Source organism: Heterodontus francisci, chromosome 15 (assembly GCF_036365525.1).
Source record: "Heterodontus francisci isolate sHetFra1 chromosome 15, sHetFra1.hap1, whole genome shotgun sequence".
Taxonomy (NCBI): Eukaryota; Metazoa; Chordata; class Chondrichthyes; order Heterodontiformes; family Heterodontidae; genus Heterodontus; species Heterodontus francisci.
The window spans coordinates 58,660,178-58,685,707 of record NC_090385.1 but is presented as its reverse complement, the minus strand read 5'-3'; the positions used below and the strand labels follow the sequence as shown (position 1 = coordinate 58,685,707).

The 25,530-nt window shown below is 42.8% G+C and overlaps 1 protein-coding gene across 4 annotated transcripts in view; it reads left to right on the top strand.

Moving 5' to 3' along the window:
* The window catches only part of LOC137377676 (Krueppel-like factor 12), a 206,511-nt gene that overhangs the window by 22,319 nt on the left and 158,662 nt on the right, over positions 1-25,530 (top strand). For 3 of the 4 annotated variants that reach the window (XR_010976459.1, XM_068047592.1, XM_068047588.1), the window contains exon 2: positions 1,638-1,709. The exons of the other annotated variant lie outside the window; for it this stretch is intronic. Coding sequence is in view for 1 of the 3 variants with exons in the window: in XM_068047588.1 (XP_067903689.1) it covers positions 1,638-1,709 (72 nt within the window). In the remaining 2 variants the exon portion in view is untranslated. The remainder of the gene's footprint in view (positions 1-1,637; positions 1,710-25,530) is intronic. 4 annotated transcript variants of the gene reach the window in all.

Below are 25,530 nucleotides of genomic sequence, written 5' to 3'. Positions count from 1 at the left end.
AGGACCAGATTCAGCTGTAATAGCATCGTGTCATAGTTAAATATTCTCTTGACACTCGCTGTTCTCATAAGTGAATAATGGTTAGCTGGGTAAGTGACTGAGTGTAGAACTGTATCCCAGAAAAGAGCCAGTGCCTCATGCAAGGAGAGACGATAAAATTGACAACAAATAAATGTTTGCAATTAGTGATGCTACGACCTGTTCGGAGCCTGAGGAAAAACAGCACTTCCAGAGGCACCACAGTGCTGCCAGTGAAGTCAGATTCTCCAATGATTGGTGCAATATACAAGGTCATTAATGCATGTGATTCCACGCAGTGAGGTGTTGATTTCTTTTACTGTCCTAAAAAACATTAGCCTGGCACACCTCTCTGGCAAGTTGGTTTATTTTGCTAAGTACTGCCATGGGGTTGGAGTGGTTTAATTTTCACATGCCAGTCAATTTACTTGGTTTGGGGCATACAATATCATATAAACTTTGGTCCTTGTCTATGGAAAGTTCCTTTGCTCATGTTGAAAGCAAAGCGTCATATAGCCATTCCCTTAAGGGTTAAGGCTATACAGCATTAATGATAAGTGAATACATCCAAAACCTGTGTGTTTGGTTATTTAATAATATTTGTGATCAGCCATAACTCATTTTGGTTTAGCGTGGAATTTATTTTTCTGAATTGGCATTGAGAGAACAAGATCGAATCTAAAGCAGAGTTTGAGAAATGGGATGGGGATACTATTGATACTTTGGTTGAGAAAGAAGGCACTGGTGTTTTGGACTGCCATTAATGTTGCAACTGGTTTTAACAGACATTCCCCAACCCTTTCCCCAAATAACATGGTTGGAAACTGGACGTAATCTCAGTCAAATGGAACAAATATGTTTGAATGATAGAATTTGTAATTCCCTCTTAACTTCCTTGAGAGAAAAATAACCGGCAGAATTTTCTCTCCTTTTCCCATATATTGGGTTCCAATCTTTTTGATATTAATTATAATTGAAACATATAAGTTTCTTAGGGGCCTTTACAGGGTGGATGTGGAAAGGATGTTTCCTCTTGTGGGAGAATCTAGTACTAGGGGTCTATAATAAGGGGTTGCCCATTTAAGACCGAGATGAGGAGAAATTTTTTCTGAGCGTCGTGAGTCTTTGGAACTCTCTTCCTCAAAAGACAGTGGAAGCAGAGTCTTTGAATACTTTTAAAGCAGAGGTAGATAGATTCTTGATAAGCAAGAGGGTGAAAGGTTATCGGGGGTAGGTGGGAATGTGGTGTTAAGGTTACAATCAGATCAGCCATGATCTTGTTGAATGGTGGAGCAGGCTCGAGGGGTCGAGTGACCTACTCCTGCTCCTAATTCGTATGAAATTATAATTTATAATTAGTTATAACAACCGTTTGTTTCCTCCAAATTACTATTGTTAACAGTGCCATCTGGAATGCTTGGATACAAGGGAGGTAAGGGTATAAAAAGGGAAGGAAATTTTCTTGTTTTAATAACTTTTTAGAATGCCAATATTGGTGTGAGAGGGAAGGTGATATTGAAAAAATACTATCAATGTAGTAGTGGGAAAGGATGGGATTAAAAGCACTGGAGGATTTGAGGTTAGAATGAGCAAATGAATTATTTCCTCTTTACTTACAGTTTTCCACAAATTCAACATCCATTCTTGAGTTTTGCCGTTCACATGGAGAAAATTTGGAGCAAACGAGTGAGGTAATAATACTTCTGATTGATGTTTAAATAGTATTATAATACTGTAGTATAATGCATGAATATTTTTCAAAAAAGCTAATTAATTTTTTGAAATTGGCAAGTAGTATTTTGATGCAGAGGAAAAAAGGGAGCAAAATTGAAATTTCGCTGCTACTAACTATTTTAGTATTTCCCAAACTTGTCACAGCCCAGGTTTATACTGCCCTTCTGTTCACTGTTATCGTAATGAAGCTTAATGCTGTGGTTGCAATGTAACGCCCAGCCACACTTTGCCATGTAGCAGGATTTGTTATGACTTTCTGTCCATGGATACTGACTTGTCACCTCTATACTTTGTTTTTTTTTTCCAAAAATATACTTTATTCATAAAAATCTGTTTAAAAAAAAAATTACAAAACAGTTCAAAACAGCACCAAGTTGCCATTCCAAAAAGTGCAAAGGAAATCAGTTTTCTTCAATACAGGAGTGAGTTGCCTCACAACCCTTCCATTCCATTTTACATGCCATGTACATTTTACAGCAAACCCATATTTGGTGTACACAGCCCGATGGGTTTCCCATGTGTCCAGCTCCTCAGTTCACTTTGGTGGGAGGACCTCACACAGTGGTCTTTCCCCTTTGGGTCTTTGCAGTGGCTGCCCCAAGCTTTAGTGCGTCCCTCAGCACATAGTCCTGGACCTTGGAATGTGCCATTCTGCAACACTCGGTCGTGGACAACTCTTTGTGCTGGAAGACCAGCAAGTTTCGGGTTTTATCTTCAAAGGTGTTCAGAGGGCGAGACAGAGGGAAATGTCCTGACTCCAGAAAAGAATGCAGAATCTGCTTCGGCTGCAGTCGATGGGGGCTGAGGTCAAGGAGGACCTCCATGAGGTGAAGAGTCAGTGGGCCTCGTTCTTTGCCACGGAGGCCTCCAAGATCATCTTCCGGTCCAGAGTCCACTCCGTTGAGCAGGATGAGACGTGCTCCCTTTACTTCTTCCAAACGGTACACGGAGAGCACTCTGCGATCAGCAGCCTGAAGGAAGAGGATGGCTCTGTAATGTCTTTGCAGTCCGACATACTAAGGATCAGCAAATCCTTTTATGCTGGGCTGTACGACGTGAAGCCCATGGACAGCGGCTTCCCAGTCCTTCCTGTCATCTATCACGGAGGTCTTAGATGACAGCATGAGGGAGAGACTGGACAAGCCGCTAACTCTGGATGAGCTGACAAAGGCCGTCGGGTCCTTCGAGATGAGTAAAACTCCCCGAAGCAACGGCTTACAGGTTGAGTTGTATTCGGCTCTGTGGGACTGGATCGGCCCAGACCTGCAGGAAGTATATGAAAATGTGCTTTTGGTCAGCAGCATGTCAGAATCCATGAGGAAAGGCATCATCACCCTCATCTACAAGCGGAAAGGGGAGAGGGTGGAAATCAGAAATTAGCGGCCCATCTCACTGCTTACTGTTGACTACAAGATTCTGTCACCTGTGTACTTGTATTCATTCCTCCTTCACTATTTCTTTTCCTCATTCTCCCTCCCTGGGTCTGGTTCCGTGGGCATCTGCAGTTACCTTGCCACATTCTTATGAACCTAGGCAGTAAGTGTTTGGCAATTCAACAATTTGAAGCACAGCCCAAACCTGATGTATAAAGAAAGCACTTTTTAACCCGAGTTTCTGCTGATTTTACATGGGGCACTGAAGCTAATTGTAATAGACCAGCTGCTTTCCTGGCTGAGATGATTTAATTTGGTATGGAATGGGGATTGAACCTAGGGTTTTCCTTGCCTTTACTGGCCGGTGACCTTACATTGATAGATATCTTGGGGTTTTATTTTTAACCACATGTCACTGTGTCCTTCCCATCTGTTTAAAACAGGCATGCTTTGGATAATCTAACTAGGCCATAATGTAATAAAACAATAACAAAGTTGTTGGTAGTTTTACTGAAAGGAACTGTGTCGGATGCCTTTCAATATCTCAAACAAGTGCCTGTTCTTCACCTTTGAGCCGAGAGAGTGATTGTTAATAGGACATCACCAATGAGGGGCATCACAGCTGAGCCTAATCATGCTCTCATTTAATATGAACTTGTGTACTCTCCAGTAGAATCTAATGATTGGGACCAGGAGCACTGGCTCATTTCTCTCCCCTCTCCATCCTGTCACTCCAGCCTAGGAGAAGTTGTGGGAGGCGTGTACCAGTGGTGAAGTCAGTGGTACTGCACATACAGCCATCCCAGTTGAGATTAACTAACCAGGAATCAAACTGGAGAATTTTTTTTTGATTTGTTTGTTTATTTTTAGTTTCCATATGAATGTTCATATGAGTCCTGATTGATAGCAATTATCGGTAGTTGAGTGATGGAGTTGTGATGATTTGAGCATTGATATCTTGAGGCTACTGGTGCAGTTGGTACGATGTGGCATTTGAAGATCCATTCACTGACCTTGACCACTTGTGAAGACAGTGAAATTCTTGTGGCACCACATCCAGGTCTTCGGAGCTTGACTCCTGGCATTGACCTCAATGGCTGTCTGCTCCCACTGCCTTTTGCCCGTGTGTCTGGAGGGCCTCCTTTCCTTCTGCGGACATGGGACATGTCTCAGTGCAGCATCCGAAAATCTTGGAGCCTGCTTTCTCTCATGTTGTGCCATGTTTCCCAGGTCAGATTCACATCCTGCATGACTGTCAGCACCTGCTGCAGCCGCAATACACCTCCCCTTTAAGAGGTGCAGGCTAGCTTTAAGTGGTGCTAGCCACTGATGATGTTGGCTCCCTGCTGATGTGTCCAGCAATGGACAGTACGGTTAACACTGGTTGGATGCAGAACTCGTTCAAATGAAGTTGGTGTGCTGTCTGCATTGCAATCTGCGAGTGTGGATCAATCGTGTATTATGATTCCTGTGCCCCTTTTTGGGGGCTATCCAATTTAGCACCGCATTGTCTCTTTTCTTCAGGGTTTTACAAGACCAATGAGCAGGACATTTTCCAAGGTATGTTTACTCTGGTTGGATGGGTTGGAATGTTGATTATGATCAGGGCAAAGGTGCATTGGAATTTAGTCACATTGTTCCTGATTGAGCAAGAGTGTCAGCATTTTTGCCAAAGACTCCTCTTTATGCAATTGACAGAAAATTATATTGGCAGCATAAAATCCATCATTGTAAGATTGGAGAAAACAATATTTTGTAAGTTTATTTGGTGGTATAGTATGTGTCTTGATTTCTTCAGGCATATTAGCAATGCATTGTATAGTGACCTAACTAGAGACGCAAGTGGGACAAATGCAGTTCTGGTGCCTCTTTGTTGTCTTCCCCCACCTCCCCCTCCCCATCCCTTCCACCTTTACAAGGTTTTGCAAGACAGTGAGAATTGATAGTCTGTATGCAAACTTTGTCCATTTAATCTGTGATTGTAATAATTTTTATCCCCTCACTTTGCAAATTTAAAATGTCGGACTTAATAATTGTTTGAGCTCAGGAACAATGTGCTTTCATTGAAGGATTCTAACCCTGATGGATGTTACTGTTCAGATTGAAGAACACACAAGTGAATGTTTCTGTCTGGTTGCAGTTTTTCATTTTTTTTTCTCCTCTCTTAGCAATGGGTTCTTGAAGTACAGACACACAAGATGCCCTTCAGTAACTTGCCCATATAACAAATAGTCACATGCAAGCCTTCATGATGAATGTGGCAGGCTATTTAAGTATTACTAAACGACGTTACAAATGAGTTGGACCTTGACCTCAGCTAGTATCCACAGACCAGTATGTCAACCAGGAATTCCCACAATGCAATTGGGCAGCAGCAAATCTCTTTATTTCCCCTTATTTCATCTTTCCCTTATTTCATCTCTCCCTAATCCAAGAAACTGGTACCAACTTTAGGGACTCGGCTATGCTGAGCTAATTTGTTGCAATGTGGTTTCAATTTGTAGCTTTCAATAGAACTTCCGTTCACACTTTCAAATGGCACTTGTTTTTGTGGTATAACCTATTCTTTGCAGGACTCTTTTTAACTTGGAAAAAGTTTCAATCGATTTTTCAGTGCTTTGGAATAACTTACTGTTTAGTCCCTGATAAAGCACTGCATATTTCCGAGAGCAGGGAAACTAGTATTGACTGTACCCTGCAGTGTTTCTGTGGATGCAGACAGTCTCCCCACAGTTTCACTTCCTTCACCTCCCACTGGGAGGATTTTGCAAATCCTGAGTGATTAAGTATGTCTGCATTTCATAGGAGGTATGAAGACTGGGCAAAGGCCAAAGTTACTCTTGTATTTAATATCCCTTAAATCGCAGAAAGTTTTTCCATATGTGTGATGCTTTTGCATGTTTGAACTGCTTGTTTTGCAAAAGCTCACAGTCTTTTTTTTTTAAAGTGTGGAATTTTGTATCCTCTCAGTTAACAGTTAAGACTATTAATGCTTCCTTTTATATTATAGGGTTGGCTGTGATGGCAAGCATGCCATTCGCAGTAACTTGTAGTGTAAACAATCTGATTCGCTTTCTGTTGGAGACATCAAATCCCTCCTGGGATGGGGCTTTCACTCCCAGTCTCTAATTGTACCATCACGTCTGCCATGTTAGACCTGGCTGCAGCTCAGTCCACTGAGAGGTTGACCTCTTGGTCCACTCATACAGGACAGCTGTGGATCTGTTGCTTCCTCAACCTCTAGTATCCCAGCCAGAGTGGTAAAATCACAGCCGTGACTTGGTACTAATTCTGCGGTATTAAAAAACCTTCATTTGCAGCTTTGGAGCAAGTTGTGCATAGAGCAGAGACCCTCTGTGGCCAAATTCAACTGGCAGCTAAAAACTTGGGACCAACTGGAATCGGCACAGAAGCTGTTCAATAGTGTAGAAGGAGTGTGTGTGTAATTGGTTTTAAATGCTGAATCTAGTTGAGATGCTGCAGTGTATAATGCTCAACTGTTGCAGCTTTTATGTTGCTTTCTATTGTGTGCTAGTTCAATGTGCGAGTCTCATGTGGCTGATGGCATTCCCAGTGTTAATTTGCTGGACCTGACTGAGTCTGGCTACCTGAAGGAAACTGGTAATGCTACAAAAGCATAAAACTAATATAACAGCAACTTTATGGCAGTTTCATTCTATATGGTGTGTTTACAGACCATTAAAAACCAATCCCCATTTTATCAGTGACCTCTGTAATACTTGCACAAATTAACTTTTTTTAAATAAATTAACAAATGACATTTATTTGGGGTATTTTTCAGTGTTAAAAGACACTAAAGTACTTCACAAAGGTGGAAGGAGAAAATAGGTGTGGCAGAAGAGGGAGATATTAGAAGGGCTCGACAAAAAACTTGGTTGAAGAGGTGGGTTTTAAGGAAGGTCTTAAAGAAGGTGAAGGAGGTGGAGAGGCAGAGGGCCTAAGGAAGGAATTTCAGATCATGGGTCCTTTGTGGCTGAAGCCATGTCAGTCAATGGAGGGGGGATTTGGGGAGGTGGCGTTTGCATAAGAGGCCAGTCAGAGGGACAGATTTCGATGTAGGGAAGAAGGGTGTTGTAGAGATTACAGAAGTAGGGGGCAGCAAGGCTGTGAAGGGATTTAAATATGAAGATGAGAATTTTAAATCTGCAATGTTGGGGAACCAGGAGTCAATGTTAACAAGTACATGGCTGAACAGGTCTTGTTGCGGGATAGGACATGGGTAGCAAAGTTTTTGGATAAGCAGGCGTTTACATAGGGTGGATGAGAGGCTGGTCTGGAAAGCATTGGAATAGTTGAGTGTGTAAGTAACCAGTGCATGGATGAGGGTTTCACCCACAGATGGATTGAGTTAGGATGGAGGTGGAAGTAGATGGTCTTTGTGATGGAGAGGATATGTAACTCCTTTCACTATTCAATGTTATTAACTTTAATTACTTTTAGTATTTTATTGTCCATAATGCAATACAATCTACCTGACATTGGATTGTACAAGTTTATTTCTTCCTTTAGCTACTCCAGCAGCAGCTACATATATTCATTATTAGTTGAAGTATGTTAAATTTACATCAGCATTGAGATTTTTATAGAGATTTTAAAAAATCAGTGTTTATATAAAACCTCTTTTGCAAGTTTTGAAAGCTTTTGCAATCATTAATTACAATGAGATGGATGTGTTTCTTGGAGGACGGTTGGCAGAAATTGTCTCTTTTCAATTAGGCAAGATTTGCAATCTGACTTCTTGACAAAGGTAATCCATATTAATCAAACAACTGAGCTGACAAAATTCTGGAATAGATTTGTTTTAATAAACACTATTGACTCAATTACAGATCTACTGAATTGTGTTTGAATTGGACAGGACTAGGTATTTCAGGCTTTACTGACCCAAGAAGTTGAACTGAATCCTGGTCTCTAATTTTTTTTGACCTAACCCACCATGCAAAGCAGTTTGAATCTTTGCCAGGGTCAGCGTTTGAGTACAACTGGCAGAATTGTGAAGTTTTCCACTCCTGTGGTTGACATGTCTGAGATTCAAATGTTTTGAGTCTTGGGACCTGTATGAATCACCTGCATATGAGGAACCTGCAGAATAATTTGAAATGTTAATAAAGCAGTCTTGGAATTACATTTGTGCAAGATTACAGAGGGCTGAATGGAAGAAGCAGTGTTCTGCAACCATCTAATAATGGGAAGATTATTTTTCAAGAACTAATTGAACTGCGTATTTTGAAGTTGAACTTTTGAACCAAAATGTCTTCCACCCCTGGAAAGTGGCTAATGCTGTACCACTCTCTGCAATAATAGGATAATTGGGGAATAGTTCATCCTTGTACATGGTATTTGGGGAACAATGCATCTTTCTACACCAAGTGCTTAAGGAAAGGACTGACGTGAATAAGAATCTTAGCAAAATAAATAGAAATTGCTGAAAATCGAATATCTTTTAGTTGTCCAAATTTTATTAGCCTTGATTTGATCCATGATCTCAGCTGTAAGGACGCCACACTTGGCCTTGGCGATTCTGGGGTAGTGAGGGGGAAAATCAGTCCAGCTTCCTGTCCTGTGCCGCCTCCTCAAATGGTATTTCTGTGAATAGCAGGTAAGGATAGAAATGGATGCCACCCGCCCCCCCCCCCCCCCCCCCGCAAGGTAAAACCTCTTCCTAACTGAGCTCATAATTGAAAAATAGCCACTTGTACAAGGTGTTAGAAGAACTGTATTCTTGTTACGATTCAGAGCCTTCAGACGTGATGAGACAACAGCACAGATGTAAAAGTATAATCCATTTTGTTATAATTGAAAAACATAGCCATTTGTTAAATGTGCTTGCTGTCCAGTAACCATTGCACAATTGTTCAGTGCCTACAGGTGGGCTTCCAGCTGTCATATAGGATTGGAAGTTTTCCTAAAATTTGATTATCAAAAGCTGCTGTCTACTCGTAGTCTTTTAAATTATAGTCTAATTGTGTGAAGTAGCTGAGGCCCTTGGACCCCGAAGTTTAAAATTCACTCACTTTGTTTCCTGCTGCTTTTGATCAGAATTGCATCATATTAATTTGTTAACATCACAATGTAATAATTGCAGATAGCAAGTTATCTTGTTGGATACTTCATAATTTTTGTAAGGAATTCCGTTAATTTAGATTGTAAGTACTGCACAAATTTGTTGGGATTGTTCATGGGCCTTGGTTGTGGGTACAAAGGTTCGCTGGTCTCAGTATCTGGGCTTTGTACTGGAAAATCAATAGATATGAAGAGTTGGTGATTTCGTTTCCATTTCTGAAGATACTGGGGCATGGCTCCATGAGTATCAGCTTAAAGAAAGAAAGACTCGTTTTGATGTAGCACCTTTTACGACTTCAGGGTGCCTCCAAACACTTTGTGCACAGTAGGCTCCCAAAAACAGCAACAAATAAATGAGATGTTGGTAGAGCAATAAATATTGCCCTGCACACCAGTGGGGGGAGCACAGAGTGCTTCGTGAACTGATGGGTAAGTTAGGAATTTGGTGCACGTGGGAATTTGGTGCAGAGGGGGAAGGAGGTGTGCTGCTTTTCATTTGTGTTTTATCTCCAGTAGCTGGTGAGTGTTCTTTTGTCTCCAAGCTAAGAGACTGTAACTTGCTATTATTTTGCCAAATTAGTAACTAGTTAAACTAATCAAATAAATAAATAAAATTAGACAGACATGATAGGGCTGCTGGTGTGCCCCGACTGCAGTATGTGGGAGTTTGTGGAATAGGTGGCAGTCCTGGACAACCATAACTGTGGTAAGTGTCTGCAGCTGTTTTTTAAAAAATTCTTTCATGGGATGTGGCATCACTGGCAAGGCCAGCATTTGTTGCTCGTCCCTAATTGCCCTTGACAACTGAGTGGCTTGCTAGGCCATTTCAGAGGGTCGTTAAGAGTCAACCACATTGCTGTGGGTCTGGAGTCACAGGTAGGCCAGTCAGGTAAGGACGGCAGATTTCCTTCCCTAAAGGACATTAGGGAACCAGATGGATTTTTACGACAATCGATAGTTTCATGGCACCATTCCTGAGATTGGATTTTAATTCCAGATTTTTATTAATTAATTGAATTTATTAATTAATTGAACTTAAATCCACCATCTGCCATGGTGGGGTTTGAACCCCTGTCCCCAGGGCATTAGCCTGGGGCCTCTGGATTACTGGTTCAGTGCTTGAGCAACTTTGCTTCTGAGCTGGAATATGAGCTGCAGACATTGTGGGATATCAGGAAGGAGGAGAGTTACTTGGACACTTTGTTCCAGGAGGTAGTCGCATCTCTTAGTTTAGGCAGAACTTTAGAATTGGTCAGTGGTCAGGGACAGGAGCGTGTGACTGGGAGTCAGGTAGGAATGGTGATCCAACATATAGGGATGGAGGAGCCCTTGACTTTGCCCAACAGGTAGTAGGAACTTGCTATCTGTGTGGTAAAATTCGAGACAGTAGGAGATTGTAGTGATCTGGGTAAAGACAAGCACAGTGGGACAGGTAGGGATAGAGAGATTAACAGTAATAGTGCATCAGCGAATAAGGTCTAGGCAAAGAATAGTAGTAAAAAAAATTGAATTGTTCTTTGGTAGTACAGAACTTGAGTATTGCTAAAATAGAGACATGTTGTTGAAGCTTTTCTTCGTGCACTCATCAGGACAATCCGCAAGAATACCACGTAAAGGAAAACAATGTTGTTTCCCCCTTACATTGGCATTCTTGGGGATTGTCCTGATGAGTGCAAGATGAAAAGCTTCGACATGTCTCTATTTTCAGCAATACAAAAATAGAATTAATACATCTTTATCTGAATGCGTGAAGCATTCTCAAGTGATAGAAGAACTTGTGGCACAAATAGAGATAAATGGCTTAGATCTAATTGCCATTACAAGGTAACCAAGGTTGGGAAATAAATGTTCCAAGGTACACGACATTTCAAAAAGACAAGGCAGAATGGTGAAGGAATAGCTGCCTTGATAGTAAAGGATGGCATAAGGACAGTAATGAAAAATATCTTGGTTTAGAAGATCAGAAAGTAGAATCAGTATGGGTGGGGATTAGGAATAGCAAGCATCGGGAAACACTGGTGGGGGGTCTATAAACTACTCCCAACAGTAATTATACCATTGGACAGCGCATTATGCAAGAAATAATTGGAGCTTGTATCAAAGGCAATGGAGTAATTGTGGGGGACTTTAATCTTCATATAGACTAGACAAATCAAATTGGCAAAGGTGGTCTGGAAGATGAGTTTATAGAATGCTTTTGTGTCAGTTTCCTTGAACAATGAGTTGTGGAACCAACTAGGGATAAAGCTATTTTAAATCTAGTGTTGTGCAATGAGGCAGGGTTAGTAATCTTATAGTAAACGATTCACTAAGGAAAAAGTGGTCATAATACAGTTGAATTCCATGTTAAATTTGAAAGTGACACACTCCAGTCCCAAACACGAATCTTAAACTGAAACAGATAAATCTGTAGGTATGCGAGGAGAGCTGGCTCAGGTTGTTTGGGTAAATAGACTAAAAGGTATGGTGATAAATAAACTGTGGGAAATATTTAAAGCAACATTTCAACATGTTCAACAGAAATACATTCTATTAAAAACAAAAGCTCATCAAGAAAGTTTACTGGGGAAGTTAAGGATAGTATTAGATTAAAAGAAGAGGCTTATAATGTTGCAAAGAATAGCAGTAAGCCTGAAGATTGGGACTGTTTTAGAAACCAACAAACGGTGACCAAAAAGTTGACAAAAAGGGAAAAAATAGAATAAGGGTAAACTAGCCAGGACTATAGAAACAGATTGTAAGAGCTTTTACAAGTATATAAAAAGGAGAGTAGCTTAAGTAAATGTTGGTCTCTTAGAGACAGGAGAAATTATCACGTGGAATGAGAAAATGGCAGAGACATTGAACAAATATTTTGTGTCTGTCTTCACAGTAGAAGATACAAGTTGCATACCAGACATAAAGGGTAACCTAGGGGTTAATAAGAGTGAGGAAGTTGGGGTAACTAATATCAGAAGAGAAAAGCTTTGGTGAAACTTGAAGGACTAAAATGTAATAAATCTCCAGGAGTGAAGTGCTGCAAAGATCAGTGCAGGGGCTTCAGCTATTTACAATCTATATTAATGACTTCGATGAAGAGTGAGTGTAATGTATCCAAGTTCATTGGCGATACAAAGCTAAGTGGGAATACGGCTGTGAGGAGGACACAAAGAGGCTGCAAAGAGATATAGACAGGTTAAATGAATGGTCAACAAGGTGGCAGATGGAGTATAATGTGGGGAAGTGTGAGGTTATTCACTTTGGTCGTAAGAATAAAAAAGCAGAGTATTTTTTAAAAGGCGTGAAACTTGTAAATGTTGATGTGCAGAGAGACTTGGGTTCACTTGTAGAAGGAACACTAAGTTAGCATACAATTAGGGAGGCAAATGGCATGTTGGCCTTTACTGCAAGGGGAATGGAGTGCACGAATAAGGAAGTCTTGCTGCAATTATCCAGAGCTTTGGTGAGACCACACCTGGAATACTGTGAGAAGTTTTGGTCTCCATATCTAAGGAAGGATACACTTGCGTTTGAGGTGGTGCCGCAAAGGTTCACCTAGATTGCTTCCTGGGATGAGAGGGTTGTCCTATGATGAGAGGCTGAGTAAATTGGGCTTATACTGTCTGGAGTTTAGAGTGAGAGGTGATATTGTTGACACATACAAGATTGTGAAGGGGCTTGACAGTAGACCCTGGCTTGGGGAATCTAGTACATGGGCACAGTCTCAGGATAAGGGGCTGATTATTTAGGACTGAGATGTGGAGAAATTTCTTCACTTAAAGGTTTGTGAATCTTTGGAATTCTCTACCCCAAAGGGTTGTGGATGTTCCATCGTTCAATATATTTAAGGCTGAGATAGACAGATTTTTGGTCACTTGGAATCAAGGGATATGGGGAGTGGGTGGGAAAATGAAGTTGAGGCAGAAGATCAGCCATGATCATATTGAATGGTGGAGCAGGCCTGAGTGGCCATATGGTCTACTCCTGCTGCTATTTCTTATGCTCTTATGTTCTTACAAGGCCAAATGCCTTGCTGTTCTTTGATTTTAGTGTCATGGGATCTGAGAGGGCAGATGGAGTTTTGGTTAACATCCCATCTGAAAGGTGGCAGCTTTCAGTGCAGCACTTCAAGACTGCACAGAGGTGCCAACCTAGGTTATGGGCTGATGTCTCTGGAGGGGGGCTTGAACGCACAATCTTCTGACAAGAGGCAAGAAATCTACCCTCGAGCTGAAGCTTTCCTTCAATACAAGCAACAAAGCTGAATGTTGATAGTTAATTCATTCATGGGGACAGGATCAAAGCCAAACATTATGCTCTCCTTTCCAGACCACCATTCACATGCACTTTCTGACAGGGATCACTGGAAAGCAATCGGACCTGGAAATCTTGGCAGTTTTGTTTCCCTCGTCTCCTGGCCTAGGGGAATGGAGATCAGTTGTGTTGCTATTACCACTTTAGCTGGGAACAATTAACTCAGCACAGACCAGGGATTTGATTTTGGTACGGTATAGTTTCATAATGAATTGTGAAGCTACTGAATCATTGGGTGTGCTAAGCATTAAAGAAAAAGATGAGGGTAAGGAACAGCTATCGAGACTTGTACCTGTAATATTCCAACTTTCCCTTCCTAGCACCCAAATGCATTTTGAACACCTATAATATTTCTAATTCCACTACCCTAATTGGTGGATTATTCAGAGCATTTATGAAACATTTTTGTAGATTCACCTTGTCCTTACCATTAATATTTTCATATATCTTATGTACTTGCATATTAGTGTCCCCTTACACTTTTCTGGGCCAAAAAAGGGAAAATTATAAGTGTCCGATCCATGTATAAGACACTGTATGGGTCACTGTATTACTGAACAGGGGAAATTTAGATATTTGAAAAGAAACCACTCCAATGACACACAGACAAGGAGGGGGCAACCAGAAGCTCCACTGAAGTGAACAGAACTTGGGAAGCATGAGAAAGAGCAGCAACTTTAGAGAGTCGCGAATTATGCATCCACACCAATGACTTTGAAGCTGGTGTTCAAAATTGTAGCGTACTGTTCCCGTGTGTAGTCTTGCCCAGTGCATTATAAAGCTTCAGCATAACCTCTGTACGCTGTTTCCTTGCACAGCCAGGGCACAATTTTTTTTTAATTTCCAAAATATACTTTATTCATAAAAATCTGTTTTTAAAAAAAAATACATGACAAAACAGTTCCAAACAGCACCAAGTCAAAAAACACTAACAGTGCAAAGGAGATCAGTTTCCTTCAGTACAGGAGTGAGTTGCCTCACAACCCTTCCATTTCATTTTTCATGCCATATACATTTTACAGCAAACGAAAATTTTCCCGATACAGTTCAAGGAGTTTCCCATGGATCCAGCCTCTCAGTTCAGCTTGATGGGGGGCACCTTATACAGTGGTCTTTCCCCATTGAACCTTTGCTGCGGCTGCCCCAAGCTTTAGTGCGTCCCTCTGCACGTAGTCCTAGACCTTGGAATGTGCCAGTCTGCAACATTCGGTCATGGACAACACTTTGCACTGGAAGACCAGCAAGTTTCGGGCAGACCAAAGGGCGTCTTTCACCGAATTGATAGTCCTCCAGCAGCAGTTGATGTTTATCTCGGTGTGCGTCCCTGGGAACAGCCCGTACAGCACAGACTCCTGTGTAAGAGCTGCTTGGGATGAATCTCGACAAAAAACACTGAATCTCTTTCCACACCTGCTTTGCAAAGACACATTCCAGAAGGAGGTGGGCAACCGTCTCTACCCCACCACAGCCACCTCGAGGGCATTGTGCGGAGGGGGTGAGACTTCGGCCGTGCAGGAAGGATCAAACGGGGAGGGCTCTTCTCACCACCAGCCAAGCTACATCTTGGTGCTTGTTTGAAAGTTCTGGTGATGAGGCATTCTGCCAAATGACTTTGGCGGTCTGCTCGGGGAACCATCCGACAGGATCCACCCATCCGCCAGGATCCACCATTTCCTTTTCCCGTAGGTCATACAGCCCAATATAGAAGGATTTGCTGATCCTTAGTATGTCGGACTGCGAAGACATTACTGAGCCATCCTCTTCCTTCAGGCTGCTGATAACAGAGCTCTCTGTGTGTACCTTTTGGAAGAAGTAACACTAGTACGTCTCATCCTGCTCAATGGAGTGGACTCTGGACCGGAAGATGATCTTGGAGGCCTTCGTGGCAAAGAGCGAGGCCTGCTGGCTCTTCACCTCCTGGAGGTCCTCCTTGACCTCGACCCCCATCGTCTGCAGCCGGAGCAGATTTTGCATACTTCTCTGGAGTCAGGACATTTCTCTCTGTCTCTCTTTTGCCCTCTGAACACCTTTGAAGATAAAGAACCTCTTGATGTTCTCCTTGATCGCCTCCCACCAGTGAACTGGAGACTCAAAGAGGGGTTTCACGGTCCTCCAACCTTTGCAATCCCTTTTGAGTTCCTCAACATTCTCTGGGGTTAGCAGTGTAACATTGAGCTTCCATATCCCCCGCCAGCCCGCTGGTCGTCCTGTAAGTGACAGTCGGCCAGTAAGAGGCAATGGTCGGAGAAGAACACCGGCTTGACGTCGGTGAATCTGACTGTGACAGCACGGGACACAAACAGGAAGTCAATCCTGGAACGGGCAGACCCGTCCCTTCTTGACCATGTGTGTTTACGCTGCGCTCCGTCTGCAGGTTTTCTGAAGACGTCGTGCAGTTTGGCATCTTTTACTGTTTCTATTAGGAATCCGGACGTAGCATCCAGTCTGCTGTCGCCTCTGCCGGATCATCCAGCTGCATTGATGATGCAGTTGAAGTTTTTTTTTTCCAAAATATACTTTATTCATAAAAATCTGTTTTTTTAAAAAAAAAATACATTGCCAAACAGTTTCAAACAGCACCAAAAAATACAAACATTGCAAGGGAGATCAGTTTCCTTCAAGACAATCATGAGTTGCTTCACAACCCTTCCATTTCACATTTGTCATGCCAATTACATTTTTACATTTACAGCAAATGAAAATTTTCCCGATACAGTTTGAGGCGTTTCCCATGGGTCAGCCCCTCAGTTCAGCTTGGTGGGGGGACCTTACACTGTGGTCTTTCCCCATTGAGCCTTTGCTGCGGCTGGCCCAAGTTTAGTGCGTCCCTCAGCACGTAGTCCTGGACCTTGGAATGTGCCAGTCTGCAACATTCGGTCGTGGAGAACTCTTTGTGCTGGAAGACCAGCAAGTTTCAGGCAGACCAAAGGGCGTCGTTCACCGAATTGATAGTCCTCCAGCAGCAGTTGATGTTTGTCTCGGTGTGCTTCCCTGGGAACAGCCCGTAGAGCACAGACTCCTGTGTTACAGAGCTGCTTGGGATGAACCTCGACAAGAACCACTGCATCTCTTTCCACACCTGCTTTGCAAAGACACATTCCAGGAGGAGGTGGGCAACCGTCTCTTCCCCACCACAACCACCGTGGGGGCATTGAGCGGAGGGGGCGAGACTTCGGCCGTGCAGGAAGGATCTGACAGGGAGGGCCCTTCTCACCACCAGCCAAGCTACATCTTGGTGCTTGTTTGAAAGTTCTGGTGATGAGGCATTCTGCCAAATGACTTTGTGGTCTGCTTGGGGAACCATCCGACAGGATCCCCCGTCTCCTTTTCCCGTAGGCCCTTGAGGACATTCCGTTCAGACCACTGCCTGATGGATCGGTGGTCAAAGGTGTTTTCCCACAGAAACTGCTCCACGAAGGATAGGTGGTACGGCACGGTCCAACTGCATGGAGCGTTCCGCGGCAATGTGCCCAGGCCCATCCTTCACAATACCAGGGACAGATAGAACCTCAGCACGTAGTGACACTTGGTGTTTGCGTACTGGAAGTCTACACACTGCTTGATGCAGTTGAAGTCATCTCTTTCATATACCCCAACATTCTGTTTGCTGTTTTTATTGCTTCATTGTCTCAATGTGGAAAGTGATGAATCTGCTGTCACTTCTAAGTCACTTTCTTTCTATGTTAATTGTCTTCCCTTCATTGTTAGCTGCGCTGATGATTTTTCACCTACTATGCAATATCTCACATTTATTTAATTTGCCATTTGTCTTCTCAATTGCAAAACTTACCTACATTTTATGCAAATTGTTCACTACATCTCCTGTCCCTACTGCTCAAGCTAGTTTTGGTGCTAGCTGCAGATGTAACAGTTCCATTGGTTTCTGCCTCTATCCAATCTACATATAGAAAATGATAGAGCATGGGGTGGGGCAAGTGCTGATCCCTGCAGCACTCCACTCAGCGACTTGCACCTTCAGTCTGACTCTGTATCTCTTGTGAGTCTTGTTTCTTTCTTTCCGAATTTATATCCAGGTCCACATTCTATTCTGGATTTCCATGCTTTTTAGTTTTATTACAAGTGTTTCATGTGGGACCTAGTCAAAGACCTTTTGAAAGTCCAATTAAATTACATCATAGGGAGTTCCACTCACATCTTTAACTTCATAAAAGAAGGCAGGCAGAACCTTTTGTCTTCTAAATCCACGTTGGCTGTTTCTTGTTAAGCTATAGATGGAAACTCCCCCACCCTACTCTTCAGTATGGCTTGCATTTTTTAAAATTCCCTATTCATGTTGGACTAGTGGGTTGGTAGCTACCTAATTCAGATTTGTTCCCCTTTTTAATTGTATGTGCTGTGTTGGCTTGCTTCTAGTATTGTGGAGCTTTTTCTGAAACCAGTGATTCTGATGCCTGTAGCAAGAGACCCACAAATTTGCTCATTAGTCACTTTCAGCACCCCAGGAAATATGGCATAGGGCCCAGGGAATTTGTTAGTCTTCAAAAGTGAGTCTTTAGTCATGTTCTGTTGGTTGTTATATACTAATATCAATTTGTAAAACAGAACTGATAGTTGTCTTTTTAAAATTTCTTTCCCCATTTTTGTTAAATTTCCTTCAGTTCGCTCGACCCTATTCACACTAAACTGCTGACCACCCAACTTCCTCTCCTGGTCCCCATGTTGGCTGATATTATTAGGGCGGCACAGTGGCGCAGTGGTTAGCACTGCAGCCTTACAGCTCCAGAGACCCGGGTTCGATTCTGGGTACTGCCTGTGTGGAGTTTGCAAGTTCTCCCTGTGTCTGTGTGGGTTTTCTCCGGGTGCTCCGGTTTCCTCCCACAGCCAAAAGACTTGCAGGTTGGCAGGTAAATTGACCATTATAAATTGTCACTAGTATAGGTAGGTGGTAGGGAAATATAGGGACAGGTGGGGATGTTTGGTCGGAATATGGGATTAGTGTAGGATTAGTATAAATGGGTGGTTGATGGTCGGCACAGACTCGGTGGGCCGAAGGGCCTGTTTCAGTGCTGTATCTCTAATCTAATCTAAAATTATTAACGGTTCTCTCTCTTCAGATGTTCTTTTCTCCTTTTAATTCTGCCATCATCACCCCTCCTCAAAAAAAAACAACCCTTGAGCCCACCGTCCTTGCAAATTGCCCCATCTCCAACCTCCCTTTCCTCTCAGTTTCTCGCACGTGTTTTCTCATCCCAAATCTGTGCCCATCTTTCCTGAAACTCTGTGTTTGAATCCCACCAAATCAGCTTTTCACCCTGCCACAGTACCAGATCTCTTCCTGCCCTCATACACGTTAACTCTGGTGTCTCCCAAGGATCTGTCCTTGGCCCCCTCCTATTTCTCATCTGCATGGTGCATTTCAGTGCAACCATCCAGAAGCACAGAGCTAATTTTCACATGTACACTGACGACACCCAGCTCTACCTCAGCACCACCTCTCTTGACTATTCCACTGTTGCTAAATTATCAGTGCTTATCCGACATCCAGTACTGGATGAGCAGAAATCTTCTCCAGTTAATTATTGGGAAGACTGAAGGCATTGTTTTTGGTCCTTGCTCCAAACTTCGTTCCTTAGTTACCATGTAGCTACCAACTCTATCCTTCTTCCTTGTAACTGTGAGACTAAACCATAATTGGTGTCCTATTTGACCCTGAGATGAGTTTCCAACCACATATTTGCACCTGACTGCCTGTTTCCACCTCTATAACATCGCTTGACATTGTCCCTGCCTCAGCTCATCTGCTGAAACCCTCATTCACGGCTTTGTTACCTCTGGTCTTGACTATTCCAATGCGCTCCTAGCTAGTCACCCACGTTCTATACTCCGCAAACTTGAGGTCATCCAAAACTCTGCTGCCTGTGCCCTAACTCGCCCCAAGTTCTGTTCATCTATCACCCCTGTGCTCGCTGACCTGTGCTGGCTCCCAGTCAAGCAATGTTTTGATTTTTAAAAGTCTCATCCTTGTTTTCAAATGCCTCCATGGCCTCGCTCATCCCTATCTCTGTTATCTCCTGTAGCCCCACAACCCTCCTTGATATCTGCACTCATCTAATTCTGGCCTCTTGAGCATCCCCAGTTTTAATCGCTCTGCCATTGGTGGTCGTGTCTTCTGCTGCTTTGGCCCTAAACCCTGGAATTCCCTCCCTATGTCTCTCCGCCCCTCTACCTCACCTTCCTTCTTTCAGACACTCCTTAAAACCTAACTCTTTGACCAAGCATTTGCTCATCTGATGTCATATCTCCTTATGTAACTCAGTGTCATGTGTTTTATAATGCTCTGTGAAGGACCTTGGGACATTTTATTGCAGTAAAGATGAAGTATAAATATAAATCGATGTTGCTGCTCTTGAACACACCACTGACGGAGTGCTGTAGTTTTCTTGTGGGCACTCTATGCTGGGCTTAGTTGGGATGCCAAAAAAGTATTTGTAAAGTTCCAAAATGATGTTTTCTTGGGACCTTTGCTTGATGTTATGCAGGACTGGGGTTTGGGTGAAGCTGCAGTATTTGATGTGATGTCACTCTGGGAACAGATGAGCCTGTGTTCAGATTGTAGCTCCTCTGTGACCCCCTCTCCCCGCACCCCTATAGTCATGAGATAACATGTGCCCTTTTGAAACAATGTCACTGTTCTCGTTAGGATGGGATGATGTCATTGTTGATGTTTACAGCCTCACTGCCTCAGCTGAGAATACAGGACAACATCAGGTTGTAACAGCACCCTGATTCAAAATTTACTGATTGTTTTGCAATTCAAAATAATGCAGTTACAGAACATAGTTTTGGTTTACCACACACTCAAATAATGGAGACTATTTAAAAAAATATTGAAGTACATTTTTCAACTATATTTCTCAGCTATTTTTTTTTCTCTCCTGACTGCACTGGCCATGTTGGGGTTTTCTTTCATTGGTGCTATAGCCTGTTGTACTTTGCCCAACTGACTATTTTACATGTCTAGATGGTGAATTTTGGCAGGCTGTTCAATCAAGGGGAAATCACAGCTAAATGTAATATCATTTCACCAGGGGTCATGGATAGTGATTGAGTGACTTTTCCCCTTTCTAACTCAGCTATTGAGGCCATTTATAGTGCCCTATTGCTGCCATGGCTAGGATCAGTAACCCGGCTAAGATCAGAGATGCAATTTGGAACCTTTCTGCTCTTGGATCTTCTTCAGTGGTATAGATCAATTTACCCATCGAGAATTTGGCAAAGTCAGTCAATTAGCATTAATGTCCTGCAGCCACCTCTCCAAGGTTACAGCTGTTAAAGGAAATGTGTGAATCAGTTGTTTCACGATACTTAGTCTTTACTTCTGGACACTTGCAGTTTCAAGTTCTACCAATGTAACCTTTATTGATGAATCTGCCATGTTTTTATTGTGAAGCCAATTCAGCAAAAACAAATAACTACAAACGTGTTAATATTGACATATGTAAGATTCAAGCAGGTGTTGTCAGTGCAAAATGTCATGCTACATGTTGCCTGTCTGGGACCTTCCCCGCTACCTGGGAGGGCCCATGTAGGCCAGCAAGTGATAAAAGCGTGGTGCTGCCCTGCTTTTGGTGTGTTGCGAAGTTAGGCTGTCTAAGGCTAAGATCAAAATAGTAGACCTGAACCAGGTGTTCCTGCTGGTAACCAGCAGTTAGAAGCATAAGGCTAAATAGACTTCTGACTCCGGAAAAAGTGTGGTCTATTTACTTGGTGGTTGTTTTGCTTGCTTTACGGGTTAACACTTTTTTGCTCTTTTGGGCAACCTTCTTAAATGACATGGTAGGAGATGTTCAAAGTGCACTATACTTATAGAATTAGAAACATTTTATTTGCCTACCTCACACTCAAAAAAAAAAAAAAAAAAAATTGCACAAAGGCTATTTTAAGCTTTTTTTTTTGTCTGTCTAGTTTTTATATGTAGCTTACTGTGAATAACACAATCTCTCTGCTGTTATCCAGTAGCCTATCCTTTGTCCAACTGCCAGTCAGGCATTTTGCAGTTTCTTGGTCCACATGTCTAGGCTTTGCAGTGGTATGGCTATGGGTGTGGAACGGCTGGGATTGAAAAATAGGCTGTTTCCTGGTGCGGGAAGCATATGATGAAATAATAAAAGAAGTAAAATGTTTCAGAAGAATGCAGTTGCTTTCATGGGTCTCCAGAGCTGTTCTGGAATCATTAAACAGTGCTTTATTTAATATAAGATCTCTGAGCCATGTTTCTTTTGTATGACAAAACTTCATTGCAATGTTTTGGCTAAGGGGAAGAAGAAGATGCTATTTGTTGGAGAATTCTAGAAAAAGACAACAGATCTGGCTAGGCCTGAAAAGACACATTGACATTTTAGATTGTGTGCCCCTTAATCTGAGGTGTCCCGTGGCTCAGTCGTTTGCATGTTCTCCTCTGAGTTAGAAGTTTGAGTGTTCAGGTCAGTTCAGAGAGTTTAGCACAAAAATCTAGGCTGACACTCTAGGGCAGTACTGAGGGAGTGCTGCACTGTTGGAGGTACCATCTTTCAGATGAGATATTAAACCGAGGCCACATCTGCCCCCTCAGGAGATTTTTTTACAAAGAATCCAGAATTTTTAACACTCCAAGGACAATCAATGCGGAGATTGGAGGTTAGATCCCACAGCATAATTTCAAAGAAGAGCAGGGAAGCTTTCCCTGGTGTTCTGGCCGATATTTACCCCTCAGTCAACATCACTAAAAGAAGCAGATTATCTGATCATTATAGCATTGCTATTTGTGGGAGTTTGCTGTGCACAAATTGGCTGCTGGTTTCCTACATGACAACAGTGACAACACCTCAAAAGCACGTCATTGGCTGTAAAGCACTTTGGGCTGTCCTGAGTGTTATTTGTATATTAATTGTATTTAGTTGAATGCAGGTGGCGGTCATTAACTGGGGATTCACTCATGTCCCTATAAATAAGAACAGACTGAAACTCTGGGTGTTGGATTAGCAGGTGCGTGGTTATAATTTGTGTTTCTGTAAACAAATGATTGCAAGGTTTGGCTCCAGTTCTATACTTCGCCACTGGGCTTTCTGGCAAATAACACTGAGGTTGTGAAAGGCACTATATAAATGCAAATCTTTCTTTTAAAATTTGCCTGAGTACCTTGACCTGAGGGCAGCCTGTCCAAATGCCAACATAATTTTGCAGTTTATTTCTAGTATTTTGTTGTTTCAAATTTCTGGTATTTACAGTCCTTTTTTTTAAAAAAAAAGAAAGTCCTATTGCTAATTCAAAGCATTTTGTATGCTTCTTCAGTGATAGGTTTTCAAAACTTATTTACCTACTAATACTGTTGTATGAGAGCATGATGATATTTAATACAAATGTGTAGATTTCATATGTTTATTCCACACTGCCTTGACTGATACAAGCCACTGTGCAGTACTCATCTGTGATCTATGACCTTTGTTTGCCCTTTGATTCAAAACACTGGTTTCGGTTTTGATTGCCGTTGGAGAGTTAAAAATCCTAGACTCTCAGTAAAATTCTCCTACCAATATTAACAGTCATCCCCTTGACCTGCCACCTCATATGGACTGTCAAATGATTTCCCATACTAGAAAGGTCATCTCCGACCACTTCCTTGTATTCCTCACCACCCACATTTCTCCCCCCACCCCCTGCCCCCCATCAACTTCCAAACTACTTTCTTCTCCTGCAAAATAACCAAGTTTTCCACAAGTCGATTTTAACTGTCTAACTGCCAACTGCCTAGTGTTTGGCCCTTACTACAATACTTAAGGAGCCATTGATTTGCTCAAACACTCATCTTTATCTTTGAAATCCTTCTTGCCAGAGTAACAATAGCTTCTCTTCCTGTCCCTCCTCCCCAAGGATCTAGCCTTGGTTCCCTCCTGTTCCTTATCTACATTCAACTGTTCGGCGACATGTTCGTCAGACAGCTGATCCCAAATTTATATTGATGAATTCTTGCTCCACCTCTCCAACATCTGTCCTGACCTCTCCAGGTGAGGGGGAGGAGAGAAGGGGGTGAGAAGCAGGGTGGAATTGGGGATGGGGAGAGAGGAGGGAGAAAAGGAATGGAGTGGTGGAGAATAGGGGTTAGAAGGCTGGGGGGCTGGGGGTGGTGGGTGCAATGATGGGATTGAGAGTATTAGTGTGGGACTCATACAGGCTGGAATACTAGAGGGAATGAATAACAACTTTTTGTCAAACTCAAGTTGCAGTGACAGTTAACATAATGGCTTATGGTGAAGATATTCTCTGTGAACTTGGAAAACCGAGGAATCTAGAGAGCAAATGGGCGCTCGTGATAAGTGGGGAGGCTAGGGCAGTTTCTCAACAGTGCCAAAGGAAGACGATGGAATAGGTTGTAATTGCAGAGATTGGGCCATGGGACTGGGACCATTCAGGAGGCTGGAGCTCGAGCTTGCAAGGAGAATCAACCAGTGAGGAAGTTCAGGAATGCTGTTGGGGATTTTAAAAAATGTTTAAATTGTTTTTAAGTGTTGATGCCACACCACTTACTTATCAACATGGCTGCTGATCCACTGTGACACTTGGTGCTGGAGTCAGCAATTGCATGTGGGCTCAACTTGTTTTTTGGCTATGAATTACAAATATACTTTTTAGCAGCTAACGTTATGTAAATCAGCATTGAAAATTTTTATCTCCGTGCCAACTACATTTGCATCCAGACATTAACATTTTAACATGGAATGTGCCATAAACTGATCCTGGCTTAAGAGTTTTTGATACTGTTATGACCAGGTTTTTGGGATTTCCCACTTTTTGGGATTTTCTTCTCCCTGCTGCTTTCACATGCGTTCAAGTCTTCTGAAGAAGGAATTTTCCTCCACACAAGATCAGGGGGCAGGTTGTTCAACCTTGCCCGTCTAAGAGCGAAGTCCAAAGTACGGAAAGTCCTCATCAGGGAACTCCTCTTTGCTGACGATGCTGCTTTAACATATCACACTGAAGAGTGCCTGCAGAGTCTCATCGATAGGTTTGCGGCTGCCTGCAATGAATTTGTCCTAACCATCAGCCTCAAGAAAACGAACATCATGGTGCAGGACGTCAGAAATGCTCCATCCATCAATATTGGCGACCACGCTCTGGAAGTGGTTCAAGAGTTCACCTACCTAGGCTCAACTATCACCAATAACCTGTCTCTCGATGCAGAAATCAACAAGCGCATGGGAAAGGCTTCCACTGCTATGTCCAGACTGGCCAAGAGAGTGTGGGAAAATGGCGCACTGACACGGAACACAAAAGCCCGAGTGTATCAAGCCTGTGTCCTCAGTACCTTGCTCTATGGCAGCGAGGCCTGGACAACGTATGTCAGCCAAGAGCGACGTCTCAATTCATTCCATCTTCGCTGCCTCTGGAGAATACTTGGCATCAGGTGGCAGGACCGTATCTCCAACACAGAAGTCCTCGAGGCGGCCAACACCCCCAGCTTATACACCCTACTGAGTCAGCGGCGCTTGAGATGGCTTCGCCATGTGAGCCGCATGGAAGATGGCAGGATCCCCAAGGAAACGTTGTACAGCGAGCTCGCCACTGGTATCAGACCCACCGGCCGTCCATGTCTCCGCTTCAAAGACGTCTGTAAACGCGACATGAAGTCCTGTGACATTGATCACTAGTCGTGGGAGTCAGTTGCCAGCGTTCGCCAGAGCTGGCGGGCAGCCATAAAGGCGGGGCTAAAGTGTGGCGAGTCGAAGAGACTTAGCAGTTGGCAGGAAAAAAGACAGAGGCGCAAGGGGAGAGCCAACTGTGTAACAGTCCCGACAAACAAATTTTTCTGCAGCACCTGTGGAAGAGCCTGTCACTCTAGAATTGGCTTTTATAGCCACTCCAGGCGCTGCTCCACACACCACTGACCACCTCCAGGCGCTTACCCATTGTCTCTCTAGATAAGGAGGCCAAAGAACATATGACCAGGTGTGAAAGGTATCTAGGGTTCTGTCACTATCCTCACCTGAACTTATTGTAATAGTGTTTAATTTTAAACAAAGTGTTTTGAGCT